The sequence below is a fragment of the Fukomys damarensis genome, unplaced genomic scaffold, assembly GCF_012274545.1.
Source record: "Fukomys damarensis isolate Sample0158 unplaced genomic scaffold, DMR_v1.0_HiC HiC_scaffold_30, whole genome shotgun sequence".
NCBI classification, from domain to species: Eukaryota; Metazoa; Chordata; class Mammalia; order Rodentia; family Bathyergidae; genus Fukomys; species Fukomys damarensis.
In genome coordinates this window covers 38,453,648-38,475,209 of record NW_022900942.1, presented here as the reverse complement: position 1 = coordinate 38,475,209, position 21,562 = coordinate 38,453,648, and the positions used below count along the sequence as shown (strand labels likewise).

At 40.1% G+C, this 21,562-nt stretch overlaps 1 protein-coding gene across 1 annotated transcript in view; it reads right to left on the bottom strand.

Moving 5' to 3' along the window:
* The window catches only part of Pstpip2 (proline-serine-threonine phosphatase interacting protein 2), a 55,260-nt gene that overhangs the window by 21,074 nt on the left and 12,624 nt on the right, over positions 1-21,562 (bottom strand). The window contains exons 3-6 of the mRNA XM_010616585.1: positions 17,517-17,594; positions 13,885-13,919; positions 8,733-8,839; positions 3,819-3,881 (exon numbers count right to left, since the gene is read on the bottom strand). Coding sequence (XP_010614887.1) covers positions 3,819-3,881; positions 8,733-8,839; positions 13,885-13,919; positions 17,517-17,594 — 283 coding nt within the window. The remainder of the gene's footprint in view (positions 1-3,818; positions 3,882-8,732; positions 8,840-13,884; positions 13,920-17,516; positions 17,595-21,562) is intronic.

Genomic DNA, 21,562 nt, shown 5'->3' with positions numbered 1-21,562 from the left:
GAGAGGCAGATGTTTTACAGATGAGAAAGGGATCTAGAGATGGAGAAAAAGTAGAGGGAGAGGAGGGGAAGAGAAAATAAAAAGGACTAACATGAAGTATCCCTGTGTACCAATTTCCACAGTGAATGTATTAATTATGTATTGCAAACAGGTATTTTTAATGTCCATACAGAGATTTCTTTAACTGAAATACCGAATAGTTTCTTTGGTGTGAAAAACTGTAATAGTACACAGGATCCTAATGAGATAATTAATAATGTGAAATAGGAAGTAAAGGGCTAAAGGTGTAGGGAAAGTGGGAAGGGTGGGGGAAAGGTAATAGGGGAGAGGAAAAAAATATGAGAAACTGAAAAAATGGAAATAAAGTGTTTGTAAACGAAGAGGGGAGGAGAGGGTGAAGGGAGGGCAGGGACAAGGGGAAAAATGAGAATGAAGACCTATCATGTAAAGGTACAGAATCCCAATGATGAATGTAATTGTATTGTATACCTAGATTGTACCAATAAACTCAATAAAAAGAAAAAAAAGGGCAATTAAAATAAATAAATAATCACTTCTCGGCCTTTTGGCTAAGATCAAGTATAAAATAAATAAATTTTAAAAGATTGATGGGGTGTGATAACATTTATAACACCAGAAAGATATTGTAAGACACCTTTTATTTTATTTATTTATTTTTGTTTTTTTTAAGACAAGATCTTGCTATGTACCAGGCAGGCCTTGAACTCACTATGTAGCCCAGGATAGCCTAGAATTCAAAGTATTCCTCCTGCCTTAGCCTCCTGAGTGCTGGGATTACAGACATGCACCACTATGCTTGGCTGCAAAGTATTTTTTAGAAAGGCTTCCTAGGCTTCTGGGAAGATGGAACAGCTATACTTTTCCACACTGGTACAATTAAAAACCCTAAACATTATGTATAAAACAAACATAAGGTTATGAAAGATGAGAGAAGGCAGACTGGCTGATGAATTTGGACTCAAAAAGCAAAACAATAGTGAGTTCCCGAGGCCTTTTTTTTTTTTTTTTTTGCTTAATATATCATAGACTGAATGCCATGGAAGCAGGCAACTCAAAAACACCAGTGATGACAGACCAAAAGAGCTCAACAAAATCATGTTCTTTCTAGTAAAACACTAGGAAAGGGGCAGCTTAGCAAAAGACAAAGCTTTAGAAACTATTCACAATGAATAATCATTATGTACTACAAACGTACTAATAAAAAATTTAAAAAGAAAATAACCATTCTATTGCTTCTTTGGCTAAGATCAAGTGAAAATAATCATTCTACTGCCACTAAACACCATTTTAAAAAACTGGGCCCCCAGCCCTGATGTGCCAGCAAAGGCCAAGCAGACAGTCTAAACTTCCATCATCACCAGGCTCTAAAGGGCACCAACTCCCCTGCCAAGGTGGCATCAGAGGACAAATGGGATGTGAGATTTTTCATTCCCACCAAGAGGGAACAAATCTACACAAGCACTGTGTCAGTGGAAACGGTGTGGGGAACTTGAACTTGTACACACACATGGCAGTAATGATGTACCCCTTCACCCCCACTGAGGTGGTGTCAGAGGGAATCTAAGGAAGAGTCGGAACCTTAACCATCTTCCAATACTGACAGGGCCACACCTACTGTGTGGGTGTCAGTGAATACCAAGAAAGGGACTTGGACTTTTACCCACCCCCTGCAATAATGAGGCCTCACTTCCTTGCTGCTGGAATGTGTCAGAGGAAACCAGCTAAACCAAAAGGTTAAATAAGATCCAAAGTCTTGTAATACTAACAAAATTCCAAAATCAAATATCACAAAAACCAAGAACCAGAAAGACATCAAACCAAATGAAAAAAAAGAAGAAATCAATAGATGCCACCATCAAGTTTGAAGAGAAATGTTAAAATTATATTAGAAAAATTTTAAAGCAGCTGTCATGAGTATTCAGCAAGTGTTTACACACTCATATGAAAAAATACATAGTACTTGCAAAGAAATAGAAAAACTCTGCAAAAAAATAGATAATATAAATAATAAAGAGGACATTTTAGAACTGAAAAATACAATAACTAAAATAAAAAATTTGAGTGGATGGGCTTAACAGAAGAATGAAAGAGACGAAGAATCAGCTAAAAATTAAGCAGCAGCTGCTGAGCACTTTGGTATGGGTTTGTAATCCCAAGTACATAAGAAGAAACCTTGGGCTGGGCCTGGTGGTGCACACCTATAATCTCAGCACTTGAGAGCTTGTTCGGAGGTTCTACTAGGGGAGTGCAGCTATTCATTTGCCCTTGACCAAGGAAATGGCCCTCCTCTATCAAGGATGCTCATCCTCTTCCACCAAGTACACAACTTCGGGAGAGAAAGACATGGAGTGGTGGGGGAGAATGGGGACACCCGTCTAGCCAGCTAGATTAGTCAAATCAACCCTGATAATCAATGGGGTAGCAGATGTCACAGCCAGATTGCCCTCACATCCTAATCCCAACACTTAGGAAGTTGAGGCAGGAGGATTGCCACAAGTTCAAGGCCAGTATGGACTACCATAGTGAGTTCAAGGCCAGCCTTAACAACATAGCAAGACCTTTTCTCAAAAAAGCAAAAATAGGGGCCCAGGATTTAGCTCAGTGGTGCCGCCACCTGCCTCACAAGGACCCGTGTTCTACCTCTGGTACCAAAAAACCAAAAAGCAAAAAATAAACAAACTAAACAATAAATCCTTGGAATAGTAGATGGAAAATAAAAGAATATGATAAGCAAAAAAAATTAGTAAACATGATAGTTTTCTTTCTCCTGTCAAATTTTCTAAATTATTTTTGACAGGGGAAGCAAAAAATATAATACTAATAAGCTCTAAATATAAGTAAAGGAAATAATTAAGAAAATTATATTTTGATAAGCCTATCTCTCTAATTGTGAGAATGCTTGCCCCAGACTGCTCAAATCATAAAAGGTCTGGAGGGGAAAAAATCATATATTCACCATCACTATTTGTGCACTACACTAACGTTATTCCCTACTTACTAGTTATTTTGAGGTGATATCCATCAAAGAAAAAAGCAATGCAGCAAGACAGACTGCATATACCATCAACAGTTGTGACACTTTCATATCATGTCATACTCACAGAAAATCATGATGGCACGTATGTACAAAGAAGAAGTCATAAATGTCCTAAGAGTGGGATTTTTTATTCATAGTTAACAGATCCATGAGAATCTAGCATGAGATCCTCAGCAACTTGCCTTACCTCTATTTTGCCACTTATTTTTAATAAATTACTTAAAGAAAAGTAGACTTTTACAATTTCCAGTTATCTTTTCTTTTTTTTTTTTTGTACCAGGGATTGAACTCAGGACCTTGTGCTTGCCAAGCAGCAGCAGGGCCACTGAGCTACATCCCTGGCCCAATTTCCAGTTATCGTAAAGCAGGAAGAGTCAGTAAAAGAGGTTCACAGTTAAGATTCAAAATAGCCACAGGGTAAAGGCTCAAGTACAAAATAAATAGCATCATATCACATATGTATATTTTTTATCTTGGTCTAAAATATTTAAATTGACTTTCTTTATTTCCCCAGGTTATCAGAAAAATAACACCATTGTATTTTCACTACCTCGTTTCATCTTCAAGCTTTCCAAAAGTCCTTAAAAAGGAGAGTCAAATCACTAAGGATTGTTCTCCCTGAAACACTACACTAATAAATAAATAACAACATTACTGAAATGCTATTTGAGTAGGAATATGCTCATATAAAGCACAGTATTTCCAAAAATGTTCCTATTACTCCACCACCACCACCAAAAGGCAATAAAGTGTGACTCACATCCATAGTTTTCTTGAATTGTAAGTTCCTTTGTTTATGGACAGCATCCATTACAAGCTCTGTCTGTAAAGAGAGTGCAAGTACTATTAGTCAAAACAGAGATTATAGATTTTTTTTTTTTTGCAAGTGCTAGGGATCAAATCCAGAGCATGCTAGTCTACCAAATGAACTATACCAATAGCCCAGAACTTATTATTAGAATCAGTTTATGCTGGGAGTGGTGGAGCACACCTCTAATCTCTAATCCCAGCACTCGGGAGGCTGAGGCAGGAGGATCGCTGTGAGTTCGAGACCAGCCTGGGCTATGTAGTGAGTTCCACGTCAGTCTCAACTACATAGTAAGACCCTGTCTCAAAAAACAAAACAAAACTAAACTAAACACCAGCTTATACTGAGAGCTGGGTGTTTAACATGATTTATTTCATTAAGTCATCATACCATCCAGAAGGCAGCTGTGCTATTTATTACTCTCATTTTACAAATGAGGAAGCTGCAGAACCAAGAAGCTGAACAATGTGCCCAAGGTCTCAGGGCTGGTTAATGATGGTGCTAGTTAATGATCTTTGAACTTAGGCAGTCAGACATTACAGCCTGAAAATTCAGGCACCTTGGAGACCCACTGATCACCTTAGAACATTCTCTTCACTAAATATGAAATCAAGAAACTTTGGTTTCACTGCTGGGGATGTAGTTCAGCTGTGCTGAGCCTGCCTGGCAAGCGCAAGGTCCTGAATTTAATTCCTGGTTTCAGAGAAAAAAACAAAACAACTTTGGTTTCAAAAGGAATTTTCAATTTTTTGTTAAAGCACCATTTGTATTTAGAAGGGGGTCTTCAGTCTGTACTCTTATGCTAAATTAGGGTCATACACATTCACTTCTGTGGCTCATCAATGTGTCACACCCTTCACCAGTAAGGAGCCCAGGCAATATGAGGGGAAGAAATGTTTGCAGCACAGCTAAGAGATGATGCTTCCCTACTCTTTATCCACCTAACTCACCAAGATAAATTCCAGGGAGTTCACTTGGCAGCATTTTCCCTGAGATCGATTAAGTTTTTGTCCATCACCATAACACACAAACATAGAAGGATTTTCAAGATACGTAGAGGGAATACTTGAGATGGTCTCACTTCAAATATGAGCTTTGTGGCGTGCGTGACATTCCCTTGGGAGAGCCACAAGCAGCCCTCAGGGGACCTAGCAGTCACCTTCAAGCCAAGGTGAAAGAGGTGAAGCAGAAGGTGGCCATTCACCTGCCAATGGGGACAACAGCAGAGACACAGGCAAGACAGGGCTCCGCTATGAGGCCCACGTGAGAGAACACAAGGTAGGCAGATCCTTGCCATAGCAGGCAGGGAGCTGTGGGCTCACAGGAGTGACTACGTTCTTCTGCCAGGAGGAGGAGTGAGAAAGCGGCGATCCTGACAAACTTGAAGTGATATGCTGTGTGTGTGCAAGGCCACTCGGCGATTATTGGTGGGATGCCAGACACCAGGTCCACCTCTGTCTACTATACTGCCCCATCTCCCATCTGTGTTCACTTACAGGGTGATGCTACTCATGTTGATCCCAATGAGTCAAAGGTTCTCTTTCAGATCTTTTAGGGGAAGTGTCTCTTCTAGGACTCAGAATTTCTTAGACCAAATCCAGTAGAAATTTGGTTGTATTATTGATAACGCAAAGCAGTGCAAAACACAAATCATCTCTGCTATACGGTGGGAGAAGCAAAACAGAGGGGAAAAAGAGAAGAGATCTGCAAATGACCCAGATATTCCCGAAGTAAATTGATGAAATGGCTGCTTTGCCATTTTCCACATATCTGGCCTCAGACTGTATTCTGCAAACTTAGTTACTGAGGAGGCTCCCTGCTCAGGAGATGGCTCTCTATACAGACATCAAAAATCTTCCAGGACTATCCTTAGCTTAGCTGAGACTAAAACACTGGGCACCAGAGGACAGAGTGACTGACTGTGTGCTGCCTTTGTCATGCTAAGGTCGTTTCTGGGCTGGAGAAGAAACCTTAGCACCTCCAAACATCAAGACTCCTGAGAATGAGACCCCTATCCTCCCAACTCCCAGGGATGAGAGCCTCTCACTGCTTCACACAATGTCCTTCCACACTGCTGACCTTGCCAACAATGTTATTTCTTCCCTTGGACCCATGGATGAGGCGATGTACTCCCACTGTGTGTTCAGATGGCATCTTCCTTTGCCCTTCACCACGTAAGTCTCATCATGCTTTATCCTGAATCTGTGTCGCAGCAGATTCCGGCCATGCTCTTTGCTTAGCGACAGAAGGACAACCACGTCTGTCTTGGTGTCCACCCTCAGAAAATGTTAGTTGTATGAGTGCGAAGCCACAAACTTACCAGCACTCACCCACACCTTTCTCACCCCAATGTTCTAAAATAAACCAACTCGTGGCTTTCTTTGGAAATGGCTTAATTTCCAAGAAGTAGAAGACCAAAGTGTGCAGAGTTTGACCGCTTTAAAATATGAGAAGTTAGCGCTGCCATCTTTCTCGTGAAGTTTAATTTAAAACAAAATTAAATACAGAAGTGATGCAACTCCAGAAATTCGTTATGATTCAAGACATTACAAATTGATTGATAAACACTGGACTTTTCAAAGCTCTTAACGTATTTTCCTGCTGTAGTGGGAACTTGGTGATTGAGCAAATCACCAAGCAAACAGCACAGGCCACTCTATTGCATAACAGAATTCAGAACTTGTTTAACTAACTCATCACAATTTGGTCTGTGAAACTCGTTAGAGGGGAAGTTTCAGAAACCTGGTAAAATTAAAGAAAAAAAAAAAACTCTCCCTGAAAAGGCCAGAGCATCAGAAACACTTGAGAACATGAGGAAATGATTCTCCTCTCTTAACAGTGGAAATCATGTGAACAGACTCTGGTTGTCTAAGAAATTACCTTTGAAAAATTAAAATTCCCCTAAAGAGGTGAGCAGGCCTAGCAATGTCAGCATCACTGTCTGTCTGGCCATCCAATGGGTGTGACATGCATGCTATTTCTGCTCATAAAAAAAGTGTTTGGGCTAGATGCACCTGTCTGGACTGTGTACAAGTGCTTGATGAAGGGTTCCTTAAGTGTTCCTATCTGCCCTTCATTCCTGGTAAGAGGTACAGAACAAGTATAGGCTGTGAATTGGGAAGAGGCCAGGGGATGCTAAGAGTAGGTCACGACAAGACAATAAATGAAAGGGAGGCAGGCTGATAGGAGGCTCCTCCCCAAGCCAAGTGTTATCTTGTATCTAGATGTTCGCAAAGCCTCATGAGGGCAGAGGTGGAGCTTTCTGGTGGTAGCTGGATCTAGCGTGTGATGCTGGGATTAAGGATGTGATACTGGGATTGATTCATGCTTCGATGCTAGGATTAAGGATGTGAGTGCTATCCACACTAAGGTCAGTAACCTGGATAAAAATAAGGGACAGAGAGGACAGAGACAAAAATAAACGACATTGTTTGTCGCTTTCACTTGGTGCTTGCTGCCTTCTGCCTGCCTGCTTTGTGATGTCCCTCTGCCATACCAACCTGCCTTGGAGCCAGCCAACTATGAACTTAAACCTCTAAGAACTGTGTGCCAACTAAATCTTTCCTCCTTTAATTTTGGGTGTCGGGTACTTTGTCTCAGCAATAACAGAAAAATAGCTAAGACACGAGGCATAGTGTCACATGCCTATAATCCTAGTACTTTAGGAGGCTAAGGTAGGAAGATCCCAAGTTTGAGCTCATCCTGAGCAACTAAGAGACTTAGTGAGAACCTGTCTCAAAATTAAACATTAAAAAGGGCTGGTAGGGCCGGGGATTTAGCTCAGTGGTTCCACCACCTGACTCACAAGCACAAGGACCTGAGTTCGATCCCCTGTACCAAAAAGGGGGGCGGGCTGGTGATGTAGGTCAGTGTGAAGGCCACACACACACACACACTGCTGTTGCCTGCATCAGCCCACATCAGATGTCAGTGGCTACCAAAGAAATCAGTCCCAGACCCCAACTTAGAATCACAGGCAAAGTTGCCAAGTTTGAAGTAAGGGTAAAGACAGCCTTAATTGTTGGGTGTTTATTGGATACACACCCTAAAAATAACCTCTGGGCACTAAAGGGCCAGGATGCAGAAAGGATCCTAAAGGGACCTCCAGGAAGGGTGAAAGAATCACCAGAAGTCCACACAGAGCTGACCTAGGACAGCTGGGTAGAGGTCTTTTGGTGCCCCACAAGGAAGACTTTGTGCCCCACTGAAGCCAGGGTTCCAGTCTCAAGGCCTGGATGCAGAAGAAATTCTGGAAAGGTCCTAGTTTGCTACAGGGTAAAACTAAATATATAAGTCTTTCAGGAGCAAACTGGAAAGGAGTCAGAATTTTGAGTGGTCTAGTCTGAGTAATACTTTGTTATGAGCCTAGACTTCTTTTTCTGATCCCTGTAACTTCCCAAATATTTACCAGTTTTATGAATTCTTGTTTACTCTCATGTTCTTCCATGTAGAGTAAATCCTATCAATGACAAAGAGCCTGTGCATAGCTTCTATGAAGAGAAAAACACCTTGGACTTCCCACGGCCTAGCAGCCCACCAGCTGGGATCTGTCAACAGCTTGTGTGTGGTATTGTTTTAGTAACAGCAGCAAATGTGAAAAGAAGAGGTGGACCCCTGACTCCTCCGGAATCACTGGGCTAAATCCCTGGCCCTCATCCGAGAATTTTAAGGACATACCTGGGTGCAAAAATGGGCATAGGGACACAGGCACCTAGACTGAGTCCTCGCATGGGGACTCCAGTAAATAACTTCTCAGAGTACAAGTAAAGCATAGTTGTGTGGGGGTAGGAGCAGAATTGAGGAGTTCAAATAAGCCCAGAGTTTTCTGCAGGAAGGGTGACATTTTAACACGCTCGCGATTCCAACCTTTTTCCGTTGTAGCTTCTGCTTTTCCCTGAATTCTTCCATTTTCCTGGCCTCTTCTCTTAGAGTCTGTGCAAGCTGAATGTGACACTGGGCGACGTTGTCTACTTCTGCAAAAATAATTTTTTAATAAGACAATAAGCTCTGTTCCTAAATCCAAATACACAAAAGTATACAAAATTATACATGCTTAGTCACAAAAGACTGAAGCAAATATTAAAATCATTTGGTCACCAACATTTACTGAGCTCTTTCATGTGCCCAGCATTTCCCTGGACACCAAAACTAAGGCTAGGGAGCCCTTAGCTTAGCCTCCTACTCTTAAATGTTACTAACCTAGCACATACCCAGTGCTGGAGAACAAAACAAAACAGCCAAGGGTGCATCTCAGAAGTTTGCATCCCAGGAGACATTCCTAAAGCCACCATCATTTCACATTTAACACTTCACTCTCTTTAGACAACATCTTGGGATCTTTCCATTTCTAACCTCTCAAGAACCTGAACTTTTATTAAAAAGGTCACACAGGGCCAGGGATTTAGCTCAGTGGCACCGCTCCTGTCTTGCAAGTACAAGGTCCTAAGTTTGATCGCAGGTACCAATAAATAAATAAGTAAATAAAATGAATAAATATCATACAACAAAAGTTTGCCTTCCAGTAGTTATTATTGGGTAGAAAGATTATTGGTCATTTCCCCCCTTATTTTGAAAAATCTTTACAGTGAGCATGGCTTGCCTTTATAATAGACAAAATAAACTTTTAAATTTTATTCCTCCAAGAAAACAAATTGAAGCATGGTATTAAAACTAAAAATGAGGCTGGGGACTTAGCTCAGTGGTTCTGCCACCTGCCTCTCAAGCACAAGGTCCGGAGTTCGATCCCTGGTACCAAAAACAAAAAACAACTAAAAGTGGCTGGCATGGTGGCACACACCTATAATCCCAGCACTAAGGAGGCTGAGGCAGGTTGCTGAAGTTCAAGGCCAGCATGGGCTACATAGTTAGTTTAAGGCCAGTTTGAACTACTTAGCAAGATCCTGTCTCAAAAGATACATATATACATATATACATACACACATAAATCCAGAAAGACTGACAGATCTAAAATTTTTTTAAATTTGTGCCATCTAAATAACCTTGAAGATCAGCAGATACATGAAAAAATCTGAAAATATTTGCAATGTATACAACTAAGAGCAAATACTTATATTAAAAGAGATTTCTCAAATAAAAAGGATATTTGTATCTCAGTAAAAATCATTTAAAGAACATGAAATTCAGAAAAGAATGGTTAAGCGGCTAATATGCAACTAAAAATATATTCAGCACTAAAACTACTGAAAATATGTAAAACCCAAGATATGTCATTTTTTTGCCTTTAAGTTTTGTAAAATTTCAAAAGCAAGAAAATTTGGGATATTGATGAACATAGGGAGAAATGACCCTGTTGGCAGGGAAAAAGTCAGTACATCTTTTTTAGGAGGAAATATGATATTTTATCATCAAAAGTTTTAAATGGAAAAAATAAGGCAGAGCTATATGAAATGAAATAGAAAGCTGTCTATGATACATTGCTAAGTAAAACAACAAATTATAAAGAAATATGTACAGCATCTTCTTGTATAAAAACTCACTCATGTCTATGCATAGAAAAAGTTCTGGAATGATATATACTAAACTGTTAACATGATTAAAATTTGATATCCTAGAGATTTTGAACCCCTGCCACAGTATACTATTTATGTTTATGAATAGATCCATATTTATGCCTATATACATATATATATATGTATATATTTGAAATTGTATTAAAATGCCTGCTGGTATATTTACCAATAACTGCTTATCCCTGAGAAGTGAAATTCCAGGGCCTACCATTTCCTTTATAGTTACCTGTCTCATTTAAATACAAATTTTAATATAAATGCACTATACTAACATGAAGAAAATAAAACTTTTTTGAGAGAAAAATGAAGAATAATAACAAAAAATAAATGATTTAGGCAAGCCTGCCTGTGCTGAAGTTTCTTGAGCCACACAAGTGGCCTTACATAGGAAATATGAAAAAAATACCATGTTTATCTTGAGAAATAGATTCATTGATGAGTTGAAGAGAGAAGGTACCTTCTATTGAAAAGTTACAAAAAGTTAAGGCAACTATTTATCCTCTTAACTAGCTAATATTTATACTTGTGGTATATATATACTTATGGTATATATAATGTGGGTTTCATGTGTAGTTCCAGGTTACTCCCTCCCCAAGGAGGGTATGAAAATTCTAATCTTCCCCTGCATTAGCTGACCATAAATTCTCTGACCAAACTGTCTGACAATAGGTCATAAGTCCTTTCTCAATCCAGAGAATTCCTGCCCCATTCCCTGGAGAAAGGAGTACTGCATACAGAGGCCAAGAAGAACCTAAACAGACAGGCATTGTTGGGAGTTCCCCAAGCAAGCCTATGCAATGAAGTCTACATAAAAACCCAAAGGACGGGGCTGAAAGCTGTGTAGGTTCGTGGAGGGCAGTGTGGCTGGGAGAGGGCAGGGAAGCTCCATGGCCTCTCTCCCATATCTCACCCTCTACATCTCTTCTTCAGTATCATTCATAATAAACCAGCAAGTTTAAGTGTTTCCCTGAGTTTGTGAGCTGCTCAAGCAAATGAATCGAATCAAAGCAGGGTTTTGTAGGAACCCTCATTGTTTTCTACTTAGTAAGAATCACAGATAAAACAACGTAGGGCTTGCAAATGACATCTAAGTTCGGCGTGGGTAGCAGTCCTGAGGATGAGTTCTCAACCTGTCTTATCTGCTTCTATCTCCTGGTTGATACTGTGGGAACTGAACCAGATTAGAGGACACCTGGCTAGCTTCTGTCTATTAGAGAAGAGGTTGCTTACTTGCTGGGAGAGAGAAATCCTCATACATCTGGCATCTGCGACCTTCTGTGTTGATTGTTGTGTGACAGTAGAGGAAACAGACTGTTCTGACAGCACATCATTCAACTAGCTACAGAAACACTTCACATGTCACACAGACTGTGCCTGTTAAAGTCATTAGCTTAGAGACTCCAAACTCTCAGGACAGAAAGCCTCAGACATAGGCTCATAATGCCTGGGACCACTAAGGCTGGATAGGATAAATTCCAAATTAGATTTGCAACCAGAGGCCACAGTACAGGAACAAAAACTGAAAGAATAAGAAAACATGCTGATGGCACCATGACTTGTGCTTTCCATTTGCTCTTGAGACATGGGACCAAATAAAGAATCAGCCATCTGAGAAAGCAAAGATGGCCTCACAGGAAGAAAATTGTTTCCTCTCTGCAAAAAAATATAGGAAGTACAGCTTCACCGCAGGAGAGATCAACTCTGATAATTCTGACATTGACATTTCCAAAGACTTTTAGTTTCCTCTTGGAATCGGCCTTTTTTATTTTCAAGAGCCATGATAAAATTAGAATACCCATGCAAAATAAGAAAGAAGTCCAAAACACAATGGAACGCCCTCTCACTGGAGTCTTTTTCCTAAGATGATAAAGGAGACAAATGGGAAGGGGTCCTCTGTTATTTCTAGAACATAACGTCCTGACTTTGAAGAGAAATGAAGAAATAAGTAAGAATTAAAGAGACAATAGAATGTGGTGTGAAAAAATGACCTCAAACTTTCTCAAGCAATCAGCCTGGAAAACTGTGAGCTCCGATGTAAACAGTGTTGATTGAAGGTGCCTCTGAAGCATCCAAGAAGTATGCATTAGGGGGTGGAATATACGGACCAGTACTCAGAGAGGTCTAGACCAAAGATATATACCTGCACATTCTCTGAGAGAGGGCAGTAGCTGATGCCAGAGATGAGGGTGAGTTTACCCAAGGAGACTGAGGTGAGAAGGTATTGTGATTTGTATATGAAATGTCCCCCCAAAGTATACAGAAGTGAGGCTTTTGGAAGGTGATACATTTATCAGTGGATTAATTTATTGATGATTTCGCAGCTGAATGTGCTGTGGGGAGGTGGGGCTTGGCTGAAGGAAGTAGGTCCCTGGGGACCTGACACAGTTATATTCTTAGGCCTGGCTCCTCCCTTCTCTCTCTGTTTCCTGGTTGTCACAAGTTGAGCAGCTGCCTTCCACCATGCCCTTTGGCCATGCCATTTGTGTCTTGGAGCCAGCCTGAACTGGTTAAAACCATGAACCAAAATAGACCTTTTTTCCTTTAAGTTTTATATGTCAGGTACTTTGTCCCAGCAATGACAAATGACTAACAAAAAAGTTTAGTTTCATTGACAGCATAGACAAAAAGGGACAGAGAAAGGGACAATCAAGTAACCAGAAAAGTAGGAAGATCCAAGACAGTGAGATGGGATGAAGCTTTCAAGATGCAAGGAAAGCTCAACAGTGGTGAATGCTCCTGAAGAGTCGAGAAGAGGAGTGAAATTGTCCGTTGGACTTAATGACACAAAGATTAGCATGGCTCGGAGAGGGCAGTTCCAGATGATTGGTCAGGCCACATGCCAGATTAGAGTGACAGGCGAGGGTACCAAGGTGTTTCCTTTGTGCTTTCTTGTAATTAAAGATATCTTCCATGTAAAAATGCCTGGGGATATGGGAGACATGGAGAGGCATTTATAACACTGTCCCAGCGAGCTCTGGAAAGAAGAGACCAGACAGTGCAAAAGAATATACAAGGTGTTAGGCTGGCAGACAAATGTGGCTGAGGCAGGTGGTATGCAGGTGAGCATCTAGGTGACTATGTTCCTGAGATGTAATGATGCAGGATACATAATCCTTTAGGGTGTTTTTTCCAGTGCTCAGCATCACCACTTTGAAATTTTCAAGACATGCAGAATTTCAGGCTTCACTCTGGATATCTTGAGTCAGAAACTCGGGATGATCCCAGCAACCACACTAATAACCAGCCTTTTACATGGCTCTGATGCTCACTCAAGTGTGAGAGGCATGGCTCTAGCAAAGACACCAGTACATCTGCTACCTAGGCACAGAGCATCCTCCAGCTCATTTCAACTCTGCAAAATTCACCTTAGGAGTTGCTCTAATTACTTTTTACCCAATTTGAAATTGCTGGTCAAATTTAAACTTGCCTTTGACGACAGATATGGAGCTTACCAAAGACAGGAAACAGCTTTTTAAAAAATCACTTACGTTGCTTGAAGATTTCGAGGGCCCGCTTCAGGGTGCTAAAAAATAAGCACATAACCTCATTTCAATTCTGAAAGTGGTCTATATAGTATTATTAAAATGCCTCTGCATGATTCTCTGTGCCATGTCTTAAAGCCTAGAGACTCATCTTTGCTAGTGAGCTTGAGCAGACCTCTTAAGCACGATTTCCTTAATCTCAGGCATAAGCAATTCTTCACTGTCTGCCTCAGCAGAGCAAGGCGCCAAAAGCATTCTTCATTTTCCCCAATGATAATTTAGTAGTCTCTTTCTCATAACACCAGTCATTCTTTAAAGTACGGCAACTAGAAGTCCAAAAACAAGGCAATAAAGAAAGGATTCAGACCCTACTTCCTGAATGCCTCCTTTGTATTCATTCAATGATCATGTATTTATTGATCATAAACTATGGACCAAGCATTGTGTTAGATGTTGGTGATTCAGGGGCAGGAGACAGGCAGCATCGCACAGCTCAGAGTCTAATGGATGAGACAGACATCTAACAAGCTGTACTGTATTAGTTTTTCTGTTGCTGTATAGCCCCAACAGCAAAAAATAATACATATTTATTATCTTACAGGGTAGGAGGGTTAGCGGTCTAGCCATGGTTTCACTGTACTCTGTGCTTTGAGTCTCCCAGACTGCATTCTCATCTGCAGGTTTTACAGGAAGAATCTGCTTCGAAGTTTGCTAGAAACCTAAAGTTAATTTTTACTCTCACTCTAAATAAAGAAATCCCTGAGAATGTTTTAATTCAAAGCATCCTTCCTACCAAACCATGTTAGCACTATCCATGTATTTTTGTTACGTTTGGTTACTACTATCCTATTTCTTATTGTTTTTTGAGAGAGTCCCCATGTAATTCAGGGCGGTTTTGAACCCACTATGTAGCCCAGGCTGACCCTGAGCTCACAGTGATCCTCCTGCCCCAGCCTCTCAATTGCTGGGATTCCAGGTGTGCACCGCCACACTTGGCATTATCCAATATTTTTATTATTCCATCTTGCTTTTTAAATCCCTAGAATTGACAGGAATATTTTTTCAAAAACTTTAGATGTATTCGTATTTGTTCTATCATTTGCTCACGACACCTTCCTGAACTTCAGACCCTTTTTTCCTAGGCTATTCCCTTTCTTCCTTAGGGTGTTGTTTAAAAGTACCTCTGCTGAAGATCTTCTTAGAGCTAAATTTTTGTTGGTCTGAACACTTTTCATTTCAATATTTTTGTTTGTCTAAGAACATACTTTTTCTTGTTTCTTGAAAAAATTTCTCTGGGTATACAATTTCAGGTTGATAAATTATTTCTGTTTAGTACCTTAAAGATATAATTGCACAGTGTCTGGTTTCATTGTTGTCTAAAAACCAGCTATCACTCTAATAAATAAAAGTTCATTAATGCATAATCATTCTTTCTGCATGCCATTAGACTTTTTCATTATTTTGAATCTTGCTCAGTTTGTCTACCACGATGCAGTCATGAATTTATAATTCTTGAAATTTGTTTCGCTTCCTGAATCTGAGAATTTTCGGCTCCCATCACTTCTAGAAAATTCTCAACTTCTGTTGCTTCAAAAATTTCTTCTCCTTCTCTCTATTATATCTTCTGGAACCTGATTAAATGTGCATGATACTTTATTCTCCATGGTTCTTACTTTTTTGTTATTCTTGGGCTTTTTAAATAATTTTTTTATTTTTTATTAATACTTCTTTTTTCCTAAGATGAGTTCTGCGTGATTTCATTTTCTAAATTTTATTTCTTAATTGACAAAGATTTTATGTATTTACCATGTATAACATGATGGCTCAAAACATGTATACATTGTGGAATGGTTCAGCAGAGCTAATTAACATGCACATTACTCCATCTACACATCTACCACTGTTTGTAGTGACAGCATTTAAAATCTACTCTGTTAGGGCCAGGGATTTAGCTCAGTGGTTCTGGCACCTGTTTCACAAGTGCAAGGACCCGAATTCTATCCCTGGTACTAGAAAAAAAACAAACAAAAAAAAACACTTCCTAGTAAAATCTACTCTGTTAGCAATGTACAATACAATTCACCTGATGTTACCTGTAATCACATTATACAATAGATCTCTTGAGACCTTACTTCTCCTAACTGAAATCTTGTATCTTTTGACCCATATTTCCCTAACCATGATCCCAGGCCCTGGTCATTTTTTCTTTTCAAAAACTGTTGGGAACTTCTGAGAGTTCTGTCACTGGTACATTTAGTTCAAACTTTTTGTTTTTCTCCCTCCCTCCCTCCCTCTTTCCTTATATCCTTCCTTCTTTCCCTTTTCCGTCCCACCTTCCTTCCTAATTTTCAGTCTGGAGATTGAGACCAGGGAGCTCTACCCCTGAGCTACATCCACAGCCTTTTTATATTTTTATCTTTGAGCCATATCTCAGTTGCTCTGACAAGTCTTGAACTTATGATCTTCCTGCCTCAGGCTCCACTACTGGAATTACAGGCATATACCACCCTGCCTGACACACTCTTTTATTTTCTTTAAACATATTACATAAGTTTGGTTTTCAGAGCTGTTATTTTCAGTATCTAAACTCCATGCTTATCTCTTATTGCTACTTATTGTTTCTGTTGATCCATATTCATGGTTACTTATTTCCATGTGTGTGTGCACACTGTATAATGAGCTCAGTGTTCATTGTGGGTTTTTAGACAGGATCTGCATTCATGTCTTCTAAGTAAGTAGACATAACCACTTGGGACCACTTTCAATTTTTAGGTTGGGAGTCTTCAGACCTCACCTTCATGAAATGTGGTCATCTGGTATGCCAAATCCTGTCTGCTCCATTAGGGCCTCTGAGAGGACACTGCCAGCAGAGCACTGAGTCAATTATGAAAATTTTCAAAGTGGAGGTTCCCATATGATGCTCATGAAGCCAGTCTGCACACGAGGGAGAGTATTCCTAAGTAGGTGCCACTTTCTACACTTTGCTGCATTCTAAGAGTATTCAGTGAAAGATGAAGAATGATTATGGTGCAGTAGCCGGGCATGGTGGCGCGTACCTGCAAATCTAGCACTCGGGAGGATGAGGCAGGAGGATCACTGTGAGTTCGAGACCAGCCTGGGCTACATAGTGAGTTCCAGGTCAGTCTCAACTACATAGTGAGACACTGTCTCAAAAACCCAAAAAAAAAATTTTATGGTGCAGAAATTTCACATTGGTGATAACTACAGAATTGTGCAAAGACACTTTCTCGTAACTATCATAAAATATAGAATACATGAATGTATAACTGTATGTATACATCATCTTTTAATTATTTTGTTTTAAATGTATTATATATAAAACAAGAAGCCCCTCTATTACATTTCTAGCATAAACTTATACATAACTTTTATGCAAAAAGTATGCATATAAAAAGTTCAAGAAAAATTGAACTATTAATGGTGAGTTGTAGCATCTTGGTCCACTAAGTCTTCTTTTCCTCATCTATACTTTTCTCACAACTGGAAGTAAGAAAATTAAAATTAAAATTATTTTCACCTAACGCACTGCAGCCTACTGACCAACCTGATCTGTGAAAGTGAGGGAGGCTCCAGGAAGTCTCAGTCACCCTGGAAGCCTCAAAGACATGTGCACCTACTTGATCTCCGACTGTCCACATGGCTTCTTCCTGGATAAGCTGAGCAGATCCTTGCCGTATTTTTCTTCAATCGATGCCCTGAAGGAAACAGAAGAGAGGGCTATGGGTCTTACTCAGAGCTGACCCACCCTTAGAAAACACACCAAGCACTGACCTTGAAGGCAATGCTTCCCTTTAAAGTAGTACTTCAGACATAATGTCATTCTCTAAAAAGCAAAACTCCCTTTTTAAAATGAGGAAGAATAAGAGCTGGGGATTTAGCTCATTGATTCCACTGCCTGCCTCGCAAGTGTAAGGTCTCAAGTTTGATCCCTGGTACAAAAAAAAAAAAAATTAAAATGAGGAAGAATTACAAAAAGAACAGTGGCCATGGTATTCTCCAGCTCAAAGTCCCACCCATGGCATCACAGCAAAGCTGAACATTTGTTACTGTGGAGGTGGGGTTTCCATATGTTGTACAAGCTGCCTTAAACTCCCAGGCTCCAGTGATCCTTCCACCTGTGCCTTCTGGGTGACTGGAACATAGGCACGTGCCACCGCACCTGACTGGAGCACTTTTTAAGTGGAAAAAGAGATGCATCTATCAAGTGCTGCACCTTACCTTGGGGCCTGGCCTCTCACCTTCTCCAAGCAGCCCCTTTACCACTGTGCAGAGTCCTTCACTCACAATCACTTTAAAGCACAACTAATCTGTCTCAAAGACAGGGGATCTCAGGGTATAAACTCTGCTGCCAACAAGTCTCACAGAAATACCTGCTTGCTCCCCTCTTCCTATTGCTCTCTCTCCCATCATCTTCACTATAGTATTTAAGCTCACATAATCCACTTTCCTTCTTCAGGTTTTTCAAAATTGTATAATAAATTCATGTAGACTCACTGCAAAAGATTCAAACAACACAAAGCATACTATCAGTATGTATAGATCCACCATGTTCAAAATATGTAGTTTGCTACAGAGTCCCTGATTGGTTGCCAGTTTTTCATTACCACTAAAAAAGAAAGGAAGAAAAGAAAACCACTAACTGAATATCCTTGAACATATATCCTTGGGCATTCTGATAACATGCAAGAGTTCTGAGAAACAAGATTTACTAGATATGCATTTTTGAAAAAGTGTACCAAATTACCCTCCAAAGACACTGTCTCAAGATATATGGCCACCAAAAGCTCCCATTCCCAGCAACCCTCAGCCATGCTGGATCCTCTCCTCTCCTGTCCTCTCCTCTTCTCTCCCCTCCCCTTCCCCCCATCCCTCTCTCTCTCTCTCTCTCTCTCTCTCTCTCTCTCTCTCTCTCTCTCTCGTGTGTGTGTGTGTGTACAAAGGACCAATGCTGGTGTCAACTCTCTCTCTTGTGTGTGTGTGTGTACAAAGGACCAATGCTGGTGTCACAAATCAGATGAAGATGACTGGTTAAAACCACTCCCACCAGGTAAACACTTGGGAAGATACCAAGAAGGGGAATAGTTGGGCCAAATGGAACCTCTAGTTATAGTTTTTTGAAGAATATCCATACTGATTTCCACAGTGGTTGCACCAGTCTGTAGTGGAGAAGGGTTCCTTTTTCCCCACAGCCCCACCAGCATTTGTTATTGGTTGATCTCTTGATAACAGCCATTCTTTCTGGAGTGAGGCAGAATCTCAGTGTTGTCTTAATTTTCTTTTTTTTTTTTTTTTTTTTTTTTTTTTTTTTGGTCCAACAGCCATTCTTTCTGGAGTGAGGTGGAATCTCAGTGTTGTCTTAATTTGCTTTTTTTTTTTTTTTGGTACTGGGGATCGAACTTGGGTCCTTGTGCTTTTGAGGCAGGCCGTGGAACCACTGAGCTAAATCCCAGCCCTTAATTTGCATTTCTTGAATGACCAGTGATGTTGAACATTTTTTCATGTATTTATTTGCTGTTTCTACTTCTTCATCTGAGAAGTGTGTATTCATTTCAGATAACTATTTTTGGATTGGATCTTTACATGTGTGGGGTCTGATTTTTTTTTTTTAGTTCTTTATATATTTTAGATATTAGTCCTCTGTCTGAGAAACTGCTGGCAAACTTTTTTTTCACATACTATGGGTTGTCTCTTCACTCTTGGTAGTTTCTCTTGCTGTGCAAAAGCTTTTTAATAAGATGAAATCTCAGTTGTTGATTCTTTGTGATATTTACTGTATCATTGGGGTTTTGCTCATAAAGTCTGCCTACACCAATGTTTACAAGAGTTCTACCTAATCTATCTTCCAGCAGATTTAGTGTTTCTGTTTTAATATTTAGATCTTTGATCCACTTTGATTGCAGCTTAGTGCATGGTGAAAGATATAGGTCTAGTTTTAATCTTTGACAGGTGAAAAGCCAGTTTTTCCAGCATCATTTATTAAAGAGGCTATCTTTCTTCCAGTGAAGGTGTTTGGCTCCTTTGTCAAGGATAAAGTGGCTGAGGCTCAGGGATTTAGCTCAGGGGAACTGTGCTTCCTCAAAAGAGCAAGGTCCTCAGGTAGGCAGAACTCTTGAAGACATTGGCATAGGAAAAGTCTTTATGAACAAATCCTCAGTAGCACAGAAGCTAGCAGAAAGAATCAACAACTGGGACCTCATCTTATTAAAAAGCTTCTGCACTGCAAAAGAAACCATCAACAGAACTAAAAGACAACCTACAATGTGGGAAAAAATTTTACCAGCTGCTCCTCAGACAAAGGACTCTTATTTAGAATATATAAAGAACTCAGAACAATCAGCCCCCCCACAAATATAAAGACCCGATTCCAAAATGGGCAACTGAAATGAACAGACATTTCTCAGACAAAGCAGTAAAAGCAGCAAGTAAATATATGAAAAAATATTCCACATCACTGGTCGTTCAAGAGATGCAGATGAAAACAACACTGAGATTCCACCTCACCTCACAAAGAATGGCTGCTATCAAGAAATCAACCAAGCCGGGTGTGGTGGTGCACGCCTGTAACCCCAGCACTCAGGAGGCTGAGGCAGGAGGATCACTGTGAGTTCAAGATCAGCCTGGGCTACATAGTGAGTTCCAGGTCAGTCTCAACTACATAGTGAGACCCTGTCTCAAAAAAACAAACAAACACACAAAAAAGAAATCAATAACAAATGTTGGTGGTTGTGGGGAGAAAGGAACCCTTCTCCATTGTTGGTGGGAGTGCAGATTGGTGAAACCGCTATGGAAATCAATATGGAGATACCTCAAAGAGGTGGAACTAGAGGTTTCATTTGACCCAGCCATCCCTCTGCTAGGTATCTTTCCAAAAGAATTAAAAGAATCATTTCACAGTGATATGTGCGCACCCATGTTTATAGCGGCACAGTTTGTAATAGCTAAAACTTGGAAACAGCCCATTTGCCAATCAGTTGGAGACTGGATAAAGATGTGGTTTTTCTATAAAATGGAATACTACTCAGCCATAAAGAATGAGAAATTAGTCATTCATAGGAAAATGGATACATATTAAGGATAAACTCCTAAGTGAAATAAGTCACACATGTGTAAATATCAAATAGTTTCTCTGGTGTGAAAAACTATAACAGTACATAAGATCCTAATGATATAATTAACAATGTGAAATAGGAAGAAAAGGGCTAAAGGTGTAGGGAAAGTGCAAAGGGTAGGGGAAAGGGAATAAGGGAAAAATATATGAGAAAATGAAAAAGTGGAAATAAAATGTTTGTAAATGGGGAGGGGAGGCGGGTGAAGGGAGGGCAGGGACAAGGGGAAAAAATGAGAATTAAGACCTGTCATGTAAAGGTACAAGATCCCAAAGATGAATGTAACTGCACTGTATACCTAAAATGTACCAATAAACTCAGTGAGAGAGAAAAAAAAAAGTGCAAGGTCCTGAGTTTGTTCCCAGGTACCAAAAGAAAAAAAAGAAAAATGGAAAAGATACATGGCAGAGTATGTTTGAAGTTGTTTCTGCATCCGTTCTAATCTGTTCCAATGATCCTCCAGTCTGCTTTTTTTGCTACTCCCATGCTGTTTTTCTCATAGTAGCTTTGTAGTATAAGTTCAAGTCAGGGATTGGGATGCCTCCTGCCTTGCCTTT